Below are 14773 nucleotides of genomic sequence, written 5' to 3' on the forward strand. Positions count from 1 at the left end.
TTCATTCCAGGCATGCAAGGATGGTTCAACATAAGAAAATCAATCAATGTATTACAACACATTAACAAGTCAAAAGGGAAAAATCAAATGATCATCTCAATAGATGCTGAAAAAGCATTTGACAAAATCCAACATCCGTTTTTGATAAAAACACTTCAAAAGGTAGGAATTGAGGGAAACTTCCTCAATATGATAAAGAGCATATATGAAAAACCCACAGCCATCATGGTACTCAATGGTGAGAGACTGAAAGTCTTCCCTCTAAGATCAGGAACAAGACAAGGATGCCCGCTGTCACCACTGTTATTCAACATTGTGCTGGAAGTGCTAGCCAGGGCAATCTGGCAAGACAAAGAAATAAAAGGCATCCAAATTGGAAAAGAAGTAAAACTGTCATTGTTTGCAGATGATATGATCTTATATCTGGAAAACCCTGAGAAATCGACGATACAGCTACTAGAGCTAATAAACCAATTTAGCAAAGTAGCGGGATACAAGATTAATGCACATAAGTCAGTAATGTTTCTATATGCTAGAAATGAACAAACTGAAGAGACACTCAAGAAAAAGATACCATTTTCAATAGCAACTAAAAAAATCAAGTACCTAGGAATAAACTTAACAAAGATGTAAAAGACCTGTACAAAGAAAACTACATAACTCTACTAAAAGAAATAGAAGGGAATCTTAAAAGACGGAAAAATATTCCATGTTCATGGATAGGAAGGCTAAATGTCATTAAGATGTCAATTCTACCCAAACTCATCTACAGATTCAATGCAATCCCAATCAAAATTCCAACAACCTACTTTGCAGACTTGGAAAAGCTAGTTATCAAATTTATTTGGAAAGTGAAGATGCCTTGAATTGCTAAAGACACTCTAAAAAAGAAAAACAAAGTGGGAGGACTTACACTCCCTGACTTTGAAGCTTATTATAAAGCCACAGTTGTCAGAACAGCATGGTACTGGCACAAAGATAGACATATAGATCAATGGAATTGAATTGAGAATTCAGAAATAGACCCTCAGATCTATGGCCGACTGATCTTTGATAAGGCCCCCAAAGTCACTGAACTGAGTCATAATGGTCTTTTCAACAAATGGGGCTGGGAGAGTTGGATATCCATATCCAAAAGAAGGAAAGAGGACCCCTACCTCACTCCCTACACAAAAATTAACTCAAAATGGACCAAAGATCTCAATATAAAAGAAAGTACCATAAAACTCCTAGAAGATAATGTAGGAAAACATCTTCAAGACCTTGTATTAGGCGGCCACTTCCTGGACTTTACACCCAAAGCACAAGCAACAAATGAAAAAAATAGATAAATGGGAACTCCTCAAGCTTAGAAGTTTCTGCACCTCAAAGGTATTTCTCAAAAAGGTAAAGAGGCAGCCAACTCAATGGGAAAAAATTTTTGGAAACCATGTATCTGACAAAAGACTGATATCTTGCATATATAAAGAAATCCTACAACTCAATGACAATAGAACTGACAGCCCAATTATAAAATGGGCAAAAGACATGAAAAGAGAGTTCTCTGAAGAGGAAATACAAATGGCCAAGAAACACATGAAAAAATGTTCAGCTTCACTTGCTATTAGAGAGATGCAAATTTAGACCACAATGAGATACCATCTAACACCGGTTAGAATGGCTGCCATTAAACAAACAGGAAACTACAAATGCTGGAGGGGATGTGGAGAAATTGGAACTCTTATTCATTGTTGGTGGGACTGTATAATGGTTCAGCCACTCTGGAAGTCAGTCTGGCAGTTCCTTAGAAAACTAGATATAGAGTTACCCTTCGATCCAGTGATTGCACTTCTCGGTATATACCCGGAAGATCGGAAAGCAGTGACACGAACAGATATCTGCACGCCAATGTTCATAGCAGCATTATTCACAATTGCCAAGAGATGGAAACAACCCAAATGTCCTTCAACAGATGAGTGGATAAATAAAATGTGGTATATACACACGATGGAATACTACACGGCAGTAAGAAGGAACGATCTCGTGAAACATATGACAACATGGATGAACTTTGAAGACATAATGCTGAGCGAAATAAGCCAGGCACAAAAAGAGAAATATTATATGCTACCACTAATGTGAACTTTGAAAAATATAAAACAAATGGTTTATAATGTAGAATGTAGGGGAACTAGCAATAGAGAGCAATTAAGGAAGGGGGAACAATAATCCAAGAAGAACAGATAAGCTATTTAACGTTCTGGGGATGCCCAGGAATGACTATGGTCTGTTAATTTCTGATAGATATAGTAGGAACAAGTTCACAGAAATGTTGCTATATTAGGTAACTTTCTTGGGGTAAAGCAGGAACACGTTGGAAGTAAAGCAGTTATCTTAGGTTAGTTGTCTTTTCCTTACTCCCTTGTTGTGGTCTCTTTGAAATGTTCTTTTATTGTATGTTTTTTTTTTAAATTTTTTTTTCATACAGTTGTTTTAAAAAAGAAAGGAAAGTTAAAAAAAAAAAAGAAAAACAAGGAAGAAAATATGTAGTGCCCCCTTGAGGAGCCTGTGGAGAATGCAGGGGTGTTGGCCTACCCCACCTCGATGGTTGCTAACATGACCACAGACATAGGGGACTGGTGGTTTGATCGGTTGAGCCCTCTACCATAGGTTTTACCCTTGGGAAGACGTTTGCTGCAAAGGAGAGGCTAGGCCTCCCTATGGTTGTGCCTAAGAGCCTCCTCCCGAATGCCTCTTTGTTGCTCAGATGTGGCCCTCTCTCTCTCTGGCTAAGCCAACTTGAAAGGTGAAATCACTGCCCTCCCCCCTACGTGGGATCAGACACCCAGGGGTGTGAATCTCCCTGGCAACGTGGAATATGACTCCCGGGGAGGAAGGTAGACCTGGCATCGTGGGACGGAGAACATCTTCTTGACCAAAAGGGGGATGTGAAAGGAAATGAAATAAGCTTCAGTGGCAGAGAGATTCCAAAAGGAGCCGAGAGGTCACTCTGGTGGGCACTCTTATGCACACTTTAGACAACCCTTTTTAGGTTCTAAAGAACTGGGGTAGCTGGTGGTGGATACCTGAAACTATCAAACTACAACCCAGAACCCATGAATCTCGAAGAGAGTTGTATAAAAATGTAGCTTATGAGGGGTGACAATGGGATTGGGAAAGCCATAAGGACCACACTCCACTTTGTCTAGTTTATGGATGGATGAGTAGAAAAATAGGGGAAGGAAACAAACAGACAAAGGTACCCAGTGTTCTTTTTTACTTCAATTGCTCTTTTTCACTTTAATTATTATTCTTGTTATTTTTGTGTGTGTGCTAATGAAGGTGTCAGGGATTGATTTAGGTGATGAATGTACAACTATGTAATGGTACTGTGAACAATCGAATGTACGATTTGTTTTGTATGACGGCGTGGTATGTGAATATATCTCAATAAAATGAGGATTAAAAAAAAACTTAGTGAGTGAATCTTTTAGGGCATCTCAGGTAGGGACCTAGGTATTTGGGGACTACTTTTGGTAAGGGCATGCATATTGTAGCCATTTGGGATCTCTAGCTGGAGCTTGCATAAGAGAAACCTTCAGGATACCCTATCAACTCTATTTGGGATCTCTCAGTCACTGTTACCTCAGCTTGCTACCTTTCTTTTTTCCCCCTTATGGTCAAGTAGGCATTTTGAATCCCCCACTGACAGAGCCAGTCCCATTCCTGGGAGTCATGTCCCACATTGCCAGGGAGATTCATTCCCATGGGAGTCATGTCCCTCATGTGGGAGAGGTTAATGAATTTATTTGTCAAGTTGGGCTTAGAGAGAGAAGGCCACATTTGAGCAACAAAAGAGGTTCCCTGGAGGTGCCTCTTAGCATAATTATAGGAGGCTCAGCTTCCCATTTAAAACCCTAAGTTTCACAAGAGCAAGCCTCAAATCGAGGGCTTCATTTATTAAGTAGTGGGTTCCTAATTTCATCCCAAGATAAATGGTCAGTTTCTTACATTATCTTCACTTAGTTGTACAATCAGCATCACTCTCACTTTAAATAATTATCATAATAGATCCCAGAGCTCTTATCAGCTGCTAATCATTCATCCCTAGTCTTAGGGTAGTGTTGGTAAGATATTCTTTTAAATATAGTCTTTAATATGTAATGGGTAGTTTTTCTACATACCCTTCTGTTGTTAACCCTCTGCACCAGTATCACACCTTATATCATGCTAACACTTATTCAGGTTTGTGGTGCTACTCAGTGGGTTACATGCCTTTAAACAACCATTTAAAAACATGTTCACTTTTAATGAGTCACTGATACTTACAATCCCATTAAAGAACCATAGTCACACCTGACCATTCCCATACCATTAAGTTCACCCTTATTATCATATCTGTGCATATTAGATTATCATTCCCCCTTTTCTAGCTTCTCTCTATCCCTAGGTTTCCCTCCCTCATTTTTGAAGGACAGTTTGTCAGATAAAGTATTCTTGACTAGCAGTTTTTCTCTTTCAGTATCTTAAATATATCATACAGCTGCCATCTCACCTCCATGAGCATCCCTTGTATGTGACAGATCATTTTCTCTCTTTTTGCTTTTCAGAATTCTCTCTTTATCTTCAGCAGTTGACAGTCTGATTAGTGTGTTCTTGGAGTAGGTCTATTCAGATTCTTTTTGGAGTACATTGTACTTCTGGGACCATATTTATGTCTTTCATAAGAGTTGGGATGTTTTCAGCCATTATTTCTTCAAATATTCTTTTGGGCAGAGGGTCAACAAAAATGCCAAAAAAACTTTGTTTTTTTTCCAGCTCCTCAAGGCTGCACTTTCCTACCATGTCCATCAAATAGTGCTCTTCAGCATCTTATTCCCTGCAGCCCTAAGAAGGTAGGATATTTTTTAGCCCTTTTTCAGCTCCACCTGTGACATGGGTCAAAGCAATGGTGTGGCTGGTGGTGCTAGTCCAGGACAGGTTAAAGCAGGGGACCCAATGGTCTAAATTCACTGGCCAATAGCTGGATCACTACTGGACCATGTCCCACTCTGTTCTTGGGGAGGAGGACGTCTGCAGCCCTCCCAGTCCGCAGGAGCCTGCCAGGCAGGGACCAGACTTGCCTTGAGGGCAGGAGATGGGCACCAGGACTCACAGCTGAGTGAGTTACTCACAGTTCTTCAGCACAGTTTCTCAGTCTCTTCATCCCACTCTTCGCTGGATGCTGCACAGTACTCCCTGGTTTCTGGAGCACTGGAACAGTTGTTTTGGACAGTTTATGCCTGTCCAGTAGCCATTTCTGGAAGAGGAGCGAGCCCTGCAGCTCCTTACTCCACCATTTGCCTGGAAGTCTACCCACTACAGCATTGTTCTTGAATCCAGAACTTCTATTAAACCTCGGCTATAAGGCCTCCAGCAAGCAGCCAGTGAGCTATAGCTAATGATAATAGTGCCCTTGAGTAGCCGACGGGGGCAGACCCACAAGTTAGATGATGGGGGTCTCAGGACAGCTGATTAGCCACTGGGCCACTCACCTGCTATTCGACCTCAGCAGAGAACCCTCTCTGGGACTGTTTTCTGATCTGTGATAGTAGAGATGATATGTACTCTGCTCATGGAAGAATTGCTGTGACAATACAGCAGGAAAAAAGACACTTAAGGTGAAAGTGCTTATAAAATCATATTTATACATTTGTTCAATGCAAGGAAAATATGAATTAGTGCCCCTCCCCCCAAATAATGACCCTCTCAGCTGATGGTGAAATTTCCAGCAATCTCAGAAAATTTGGAGTGCTGCTCTAGGTGGTTGAGTTAGCGTTAAAGTTCTTGATTTAAAGATATGTGTTATCTGTTTGCTCTTAGAAACAGTTACAACTGGCAGCAAAGGGACAGAGGCAAATAGACCCAGACACACTAAGAGCTACTGAAAAGAGCTGACATACAGAGAGGGAATAATCAGCATTCCCTATTCATTCACTGAACAAAATTTATCGGTTGCCTACCATACCTATTTTGTTCATTGCTGTATCCTCAACGCTGGGGACAAACTCACTGTCTTCAAAAGGTTTACCTTCTCATATAAAATATTAAATACAGATGTATTAGTTTATGTTAGGTAATGATTACTACAAAGAAAAATAAGGCTTCAAGATGGAAGGGGGTGGGAGGGAGGGAGAGTATTGGGGTAATTAATGCCCGCTGCTTCAGAAAACAAACCGTGCAATCTCGGCTTAGCCTCACAAAGGTTTTTTATTTTTCTTCTCACAAAGTCTGATGGGGGTCGGCGACTAAAGGAGCCAGGCTCTCTCTGTCTTATGGGAACACTATCTGAATGTAGAACTTCCCAGTTTTCCGAGAGAGAAGGAAGAGGGGCTGGAGGAGCCACAGTGGTTCAAAATGAAGTAAAGGTGCAGCATGGTGGATCTATGGGAGAGGAAGATTCCAGGCAGAGAGAACAGCAATGGAAAACCTGAGGCAGAAATGTGCTTGGTTTATACCAAAAATAACAAAGAAAGCTCAAGGTGGCGTCCTTCAATGGGAGAGAAGATTCAAAAGACAGTCAGGGGCCAGGCCACCTAAGGCCTCTCAGGCCAAGAGAAGTGTGAAAATGCAGTTGTTTGAGAACTTTCCTTTACAAAAGTATAATGAATGCATTGATGGTTATAATGATGACTGTGTAAATTAAATTATGGGTAATATGATCCATTTACTAAAGAAATCTTTTAAAAATGCATTACCGTGTTTACTTCTCTGAGTGAACAGTTATAAGTTTTTACATACTTGAGTACATTTTCTAGGGACCCAAAATGCCTCAAGGGAAATGAATTTTCCTCTCACCTGAAGCTATAGGGCCCTACACCAGCACAGCCTGCCTTGCCCTTCAAATATCCTGGCCAAGCACAAAGGTTTCCCATCAGATTGCAAAAAGGTGATGCACAAGTGCCTGCAGGTGCCTGTACAGGTGCTACAAACAACCTCAGATTCTCATCCACAGTTCCTGAACTACTGCTTCTGCAAACCACCCAACCAGTCTATAAAAACCATCACCTCCATCTCCTGAAATCTTCATCTCTGAAATTTATTTTCCATCTCCCTGCTTCAAAACTTGAACATTACAAGTTTCATGACACTGTAATTAACACTTAAACTTAAAAAGTAAGCACCACATGAATAGTAGGGATGAAACTAAATGTATTCACCTTAAATATTATAGGATTGCTGCTCATGAGTTAATAAGTAATATAAATTATATTCTAGATTTTAGTTAATGTTGACTTATGTTTCTGACCACATAAAATGTTGACATTGAAATTCAATGACTCATGTTACTTATTGTGAGAACAGTCATAAATAACCAGAATTCTCAGCTAAAGATATAATTTAGATTTTGCTTACTGAATTGCATTAGAAATAAACACTGTGGGAGGAATTCCCGTATACTGGGTTGGTGGTTTTGTGCAGGATGCTTAAATACCACAGCCCTTACAATAATTGTATACTCTTCTGGCCCATTTCCCAGATTTGCTTGAAACAGGTCAGAGGACAAGCTGAATTTAATGACATATGTATGCTGAATTCCAATTAGAGATGTCTTCAAAGGAATAATTAGGCTAGACTTAATAAGAGGGGATTATGAGAACAAAAAGCTTTGTGCAAATTATGCACTGAAGGAAAAGTTGTGAAACAAGGCAACTATAAAAGTATGGATTTGATTAATTTTGCAGGAAGTGAGTTTTGATCTACTTATATCAGAAATAATATAAATTTAGTAAGACAGAGATGACTGGAGAGGGAGGCCACTGGTCTGACATCAGGTGTACGGCTGGGAACACTGGGTCCCTTCCCGTGCACACACTTTGGAACTGTGGTTTTAGGACCCCTGTTCTCTTTGTGAAGGAGGACAGGGCTTTTGCTTTCCAAAATAAGTAGCAACAGCAAATACTTAAACTGAGCTGACCATGTACAACAGTTGCCATATATTAATCTCGCTGTGCTTCATTTCTTTATCTGTACAATGAGGATTAAATTATCTAATCCCCACAGCAACCGCAGGCTCAATTATATGATAGGCTCAAGGTCACGCAGCACTTAGTGTCAGAATGCAGATTCGAATCTTGAAGCCGGCTCGGAGGTCTGAGTTCTCATTCACAGCACTACGGGAGAGAATTCATCTTTCTGAGAAAGGGATACATGCAAAATTCTAGAACGCTTATGTTGTATGCATCCCAGCTGATTATTTTGTCAAATTACATGGCCCGAACTTTGCTCTTGTCAATCTCTTCCCCTCCTTGACAAAAGGCTCCAATGACTAGAAGAGGAACTTGAGCTGCCCTGTGTACAGTCCTCTGGCACAGGCATCTTGTCTGTCGTCTTAGTGCAAATTGCTAATAGTCGTTTGCAAAATGGACATATGGGTTGTCATTCTAAGGAGTATTCACTGAGCCCTCAGAGTGGGAACATTTATCAGGAATGCAACTCTTTTCCTTGTTTTCGAGGAAGAGTTTTTTAACTTGAAACCCCACAAAATTTCTCAGTGCGTAGCAACTTTTCTCCGCAGCGCCCTTACCCTGGCACCCTACTGCCCAGAAACTGCCGCGAGGGGGCAGTAGGGGCCGCGGAACCCGGCCGGCCCGGCGCCTCGGCCATCGCTTGCTCTCGCCTGGCGCGCGGCTCTCGGCCGTGGATTAGCTCATCTGAGGACGTGGGAGGCCGCGGGCCCCGCCCCCGGCCCGCGGTGGCGGCCCAGCGCGGCACTTGGCTCTGCAAGGCGAGAGCCGAGCGGGCGGGTGCTACCGGCGGGCCGGGGTTCTAGGGTGCTTGTTGTCTTCTGTGGTCCAGTCGGCGCACCAGGGCGCGGGCAGCACCCGGGGCCCCTAGGGCGGGCCCCGGGCTCGGGGCGGCGGGAGTCAGGGGCCTCCTGCCCGGGCGCCGGGACCATGGCGCTGCGCGCCCGGGCGCTGTACGACTTCAGGTCCGAGAACCCCGGCGAGATCTCACTGCGGGAGCACGAGGTGCTGAGCCTGTGCAGCGAGCAGGACATCGAGGGCTGGCTCGAAGGGGTCAACAGCCGCGGCGACCGCGGCCTCTTCCCGGCCTCGTACGTGCAGGTGATCCGCGCCCCCGAGCCCAGCCCCGCAGGCGACGGCGGCCCTGGCGCCCCGGCTCGCTACGCCAACGTGCCGCCCGGCGGCTTCGAGCCCCTGCCCGCGGTGCCGCCCGCCTCCTTCAAGCCGCCGGCCGACGCCTTCCAGCCGTTGCTTCAGCCTCAGCAGGCGCCGCCGCCGAGCACCTTTCAGCCGCTGGGCGCGGGCTTCCCGTACGGCGGGGGCGCCCTGCAGCCGTCGCCTCAGCAGCTCTACGGCGGCGGCGGCGGCGGCGGCGGCGGCTACCAGGCCAGCCAGGGCAGCGACGATGACTGGGACGACGAGTGGGACGACAGCTCCACGGTGGCGGACGAGCCGGGTGCGCTGGGCAGCGGCGCGTACCCGGACCTCGACGGCTCGTCGTCTGGGGTCGGCGTGGCCGGTTCGCTACCGTCTGTCGACGCGCTCTGACCTGTCGCTGGGGTCCCGCGGCGGCTCGGCGCCCCCGCCACCACCCGCAGCACCACCCGTCGGGGGCCAAGAGCTCGGCCACCGTGAGCCGCCAACCTCAACCGCTTCTCCACCTTCGTCAAGTCGGGTGGGGAGGCCTTCGTGCTCGGCAGAGGCGTCGGGCTTCGTGAAGGACGGGGAACAAGCTGTGCGTGGTGTTGGGGCCCTACGGTCCGGAGTGGCAGGAGAACCCCTACCCTTTTCCAGTGCACCATCGACGACCCCACCAAGCAGACCAAGTTTTAAGGGCATGAAGAGCTACATCTCCTACAAGCTGGTGCCCACCCACACGCAGGTGCCCGTGCACCGGCGCTACAAGCACTTCGACTGGCTGTACGCGCGCCTGGCCGAGAAGTTCCCGGTCATCTCGGTGCCCCACCTGCCCGAGAAGCAGGCCACGGGCCGCTTCGAGGAGGACTTCATCTCCAAGCGCAGGAAGGGCCTGATCTGGTGGATGAACCACATGGCCAGCCACCCGGTGCTGGCGCAGTGCGACGTCTTCCAGCACTTCCTGACGTGCCCCAGCAGCACCGACGAGAAGGCCTGGAAACAGGGCAAGAGGAAGGCCGAAAAGGATGAGATGGTGGGCGCCAACTTCTTCCTGACCCTGAGCACGCCCCCCGCTGCCGCCCTCGACCTGCAGGAGGTGGAGAGTAAGATCGACGGCTTCAAGTGTTTCACCAAGAAGATGGACGACAGCGCGCTGCAGCTCAACCACACGGCCAACGAGTTCGCGCGCAAGCAGGTGACAGGCTTCAAGAAGGAGTATCAGAAGGTGGGCCAGTCTTTCCGCGGCCTCAGCCAGGCCTTTGAGCTGGACCAGCAGGCCTTCTCGGTGGGCCTGAACCAGGCCATCGCCTTCACCGGAGATGCCTATGACGCCATCGGCGAGCTGTTCGCCGAGCAACCCAGGCAGGACCTGGACCCGGTCATGGACCTGTTAGCGCTGTATCAGGGGCACCTGGCCAACTTCCCGGACATCATCCACGTGCAAAAAGGTAAAGCTTGACCTTTAGAGCAAATGATATTGAATATGTGGGTGTGTGTGGGTTTTTTTTGTTTTGTTTTTTTTTTCCAGGTTTAAAGGGATGACTTCGAAAGAAGTACCGCTTTCAGTTTCCTGTAATATTCTACCGGTCGGGAATTGAGCAGGGATGTGCAGAGCTAGACCCTTTCCCTAAAGCATCCGGTGGATTGTCGGGCTGGTAGCATCCTTAAAGTGCCTTCCAGACAGGGAGTGAGTACTCTTCAGAGAATTTTCTGAGAGCACTTTTTATGACAGTGCTATCATTTTTTAGAGTTTGAGTAGTTGAGTAATTAGCGTCTCCAGTCTGTAATCTTGAGACTAGAATAGAATTAAATGGGAAGGCGAACCTTGTTAAGCATCCTTTTGAACACTGCAGTGGCACTTGTGATGGGTTTTGAAAGGCATGGAAATAATGGGGAAAATGCATATCTGCAAGTAAAGGTAAGTCGGCTCCCAGCCTCCACACCTCTAGAAGAATTTATCTTGGGCAACTTAGGAACTTCCTGAACAGGCTTCTTGTTTGCAGCCTTTGTAAAAATGAGGTAAAAGGCTCCCTCTAATTTCAGGAAGTCTAAAGAAAACGAATTTCTGTAAGCTTAATCATTTTTAGTTTGAAATCTATTAGCAGACCAAAATTAAGAATGTTATTTAGGAAAATAATGTAGGGAAACTACATAGTGTATAGAATCTGAGTATCTGAGAAGAGTCTTTCCAGTATTGTTTTATTGTTAATTATTAGTTGTTTTATTATTTTGTTATTAGTGACCCTAACTTTTGTTAAAGCACCAAAATTTGCAAAACAAATTTTAATACAGTAAATTAGAGCAGTAATGCCTGTCCTAACGTTACTTACTAATTTGTATAATGATGTAATGTCATGAGACCCGGGGGAGGTGTTGGAATTAGGGAGGCAGTCTTGCCTGTGGAAGCCTTCTGTCCAGTGTGGGGGGAGAGTGGGAGGAAGAAGTCATCTAATCGGACTTTGTGTGCTGGCTGGTGGAAACCACCTCAGGTCATCAGGTCTAGCCTCCCCACCAGAGGCTTTCAGTCCTAAGTCCCTCAATTCCAGGTGTGCCAGTGCATTTGTGAACAGCCGGGATCTTTGAGATATTCTTCCTTGAATTGACTAAAATTTGCCTCTCTTGAATCTCTTTTTGCCCCCTGGGACTACACAAAATAAGGCTATTCCTTATTCACATGTCACCCCTCAGACATTTGGAGACAGCAGTCTTGCTTCCTTCCCCTCTGCTTTTCTCCTTCCCCTTCCAAATGTGTGACTAGTCTTCTGACCTACTGAGGAGGGGGGTGGGGTGGAGGGCGCTCCTACAGATCCCTTGAGTGTGTCGTTACCTTTGCTGAGATGTGTCGTTACCTTTGCTGAGATGTGTGTACTCTGAAACATCTGCAGTACTAACTTTAGTTGAGAATAGTAACTTTTTCAGCAATTGGAAATTTGTAAATGACACCTAAGATTGAATTAGCTTTTTGAGCACCCATGTCCCTGCCACTTATGTTGTACTTGCTTCTACATTCACCGTCTTTTTTCTTTTTGCAAAACTTGCCATGAATCCTTGACTTACTGGCTGGTGCTAGTGGAAATGACTTTCAAGACCTTAATATAGGACTTTTTGCTTAAATTCCATTGTGTTACATCATTCTGGATCCTTGCTGCTACCTTTTTTTTTTGTTTTTTTACATATTTCTGTGTGTTTATGCAAAAGAGGGCAGAGCCAAGTACAGAACCCCTTGACACAGACTTCCCACTCCAGGATGACTCCATTCATTCACTGTATTTCGCTGTTGTTCGGGCAATACACCCAAAAATTATGGTGGCAAACTTTGTCAAGTGCCCTCCTGTGGAAATTACTTATTAGAAAAGATATGGTGTCTATCCTAAGGTCTATTTTTATTTACAGCAGTATTCTGCTTAGTCTGTTCAACCACCTAGTTTATTTTTTGAAAATCCTAGGACTGAAATTGTTGCCTGTTGCTTGGGATTTGAAAAGCCTCCTTCATTAAAACTAGGGCTGTTTTATGTTGTTGAAACATATTCAAGGACACTAAATATAATCTCTAGGAACTTCAGAAAGGACACCAGTTGATATTCAATGTAGTTTGTTTCTGTTGTACCTTGGTGTGTAATGTACAGGGAGCCTGTGTCCCTAGGTGACTTATCTTTAGAATGAACTAACATTAAAGCTATAGTTTGCCGTACATAAAAATTACTAAAAGCAATTGCTTACAACTAGTATTAATCAGGGTTGCTATTGTTGGTGAATTTTAGGAATACCGATGAGACAAATATCATAAACTAGGCTAAAGCTTTTTTAAGCATGTTAATGACTTGTGGTTGTAAAGAGCGGCTCAATTTTTTCCCTCCCTTAACTACGCAGTTGCTATTGGAATGAATCTTTCTTAGTCTGAGCACTTGGGGATTTTGTTTATAGGTTGTTTTTTCCTCCAACATCTCAGAGCATAATGACATCAAAGGTCTTACGCTGACTTTTGAGAACAGACTAAAAAAAATAGATAAAAACCTTAGCAATTTAAACAACCGTTTTGTTGTACATTTTTGGTCCAAAAATTATTCTTCAACTTAGGGAGAAATTTAAAAAAAAAAATTCAGAAGGATTATTTTACCTGTTAAGTTCTCATTGTTTTTAGAGAAAAACAATTCCACTACTTTTACATTTCATGTGTTCTAAAATAAATTAGGAAGCTGTTCTAGTTTGCTAATGCTGCCACAATGCAAAACACCAGAGATGGATTGGCTTTTATAAAAGGGGGTTTATTTGGTTACACAATTACAGTCTTAAGGCCATAAAGTATCCAAGGTAACACATCAGCAATCGGGTACCTTCACTGGAGGATAGCCAATGGTGTCTGGAAAACCTCTGTTAGCTGGGAAGGCACGTGGCTGGCATCTGCTCCAAAGTTCTGGGTTCAAAATGGCTTTCTCCCAGGACGTTCCTCTCTAGGCTGCAGTTCCTCAAAATGTCACTCTTAGTTGCACTTGGGATATTTGTCCTCTCTCAGCTTCTCTGGAGGAAGAGTCTGCTTTCAGTGGCATTCTCCATACTCTCTCTCATCTGCAGCCCCTGTGCTTTCTTCAAAGTGTCCCTCTTGGCCATAGCAGCTTGCTCCTTCTGTCTGATCTTATGTAATGCTCCAGTAATTTAATTCAGACCCACCCTGAATGGGCAAGCCAACACCTTCATGGAAATTATCCAATCAGAGTTGTCACCCACAGTTAGGTGGGGCACATCTCCATGGAAACACTGGAAGAATTACAATCTAATTAACTCTGATAGGTCTGCCCACACAAGATTACATCAAAGATAATGGCATTTGGGGGGACATAATACATTCAAACTGGCACAGAAGCCAACATTCAGATGAGGTAGAAAGTGCCTTTTAGTTACAAAAGCAGTTAAGAAGGAGAGTTAGACATTTTTTCCTCAATTCCTGGGAGAAAGGAAAGGAACATTAAGCTCTTCTGAGCTTTTTTTCTTATCCAGAAGACTGTTATGACCATTCAGGTTTTAGAGTGTTCTAGACCTGTACTGATTTGGACCTGTACTGTAGTGTAACTGTGAGTCATATGTGGCTATTTAAATTTAAGTTAATTAAAATTAAAGTTAAAAATCCAATTCCTTAGTCACACTAGCCATATTTCCAGCACTTAATAGCTAACAGCTACCATGTTCCACAGCAGATTCAGAACATATCCATCATCATAGAAAGTCCTGTTGGACAGAGCTGTACTAGAAGGTTGACCATAGTTTAACTATGTCATGAATTTCTCCAGCAAATTATTGTTTAATGTACTTTCCAGTATATTCCAGGTAGCTTTCTTTTTACTTGGTCATTTCATGGCATCCCTCCTTCCTATATAGGCTTAAGATTTAAAACTGGAAGGAGCAGCAGGCCCTGCTAGATCCCTCTTCATAGAATGTCCCAGGCCCTCAGCCTGTGAGTAGTGTTTCAGCGGCTTTGCATTCTACCTTCATATCCCATTCACAAAATGCAACTGGTCTCCAAATGGATGTCTGAGTCCTATGAGGAATCAGTTATAGAATCAGGGTGGAAAACTCAAATACTCTTAAATGTGGCGGACTGCCATTTTAACCAACTATACCTAGTACCAAAACCATTGCTTAGGCTTAATAATGGT

General features: G+C 44.2%; 1 protein-coding gene across 1 annotated transcript in view; it reads left to right on the forward strand.

Annotated features, from left to right (window-relative positions):
* The first annotated feature begins 8705 nt into the window (after positions 1-8705).
* Positions 8706-14773, forward strand: part of SNX18 (sorting nexin 18) — a 35519-nt gene continuing 29451 nt past the window's right edge. Inside the window, 8 exon segments of the mRNA XM_037799158.1 lie at positions 8706-9506; positions 9508-9567; positions 9569-9625; positions 9627-9683; positions 9685-9714; positions 9716-9772; positions 9774-9812; positions 9814-10570. Coding sequence (XP_037655086.1) covers positions 8916-9506; positions 9508-9567; positions 9569-9625; positions 9627-9683; positions 9685-9714; positions 9716-9772; positions 9774-9812; positions 9814-10570 — 1648 coding nt within the window. The 5' untranslated portion in view covers positions 8706-8915.

Source organism: Choloepus didactylus, chromosome 11 (assembly GCF_015220235.1).
Source record: "Choloepus didactylus isolate mChoDid1 chromosome 11, mChoDid1.pri, whole genome shotgun sequence".
In the NCBI taxonomy this organism is placed as follows: Eukaryota; Metazoa; Chordata; class Mammalia; order Pilosa; family Megalonychidae; genus Choloepus; species Choloepus didactylus.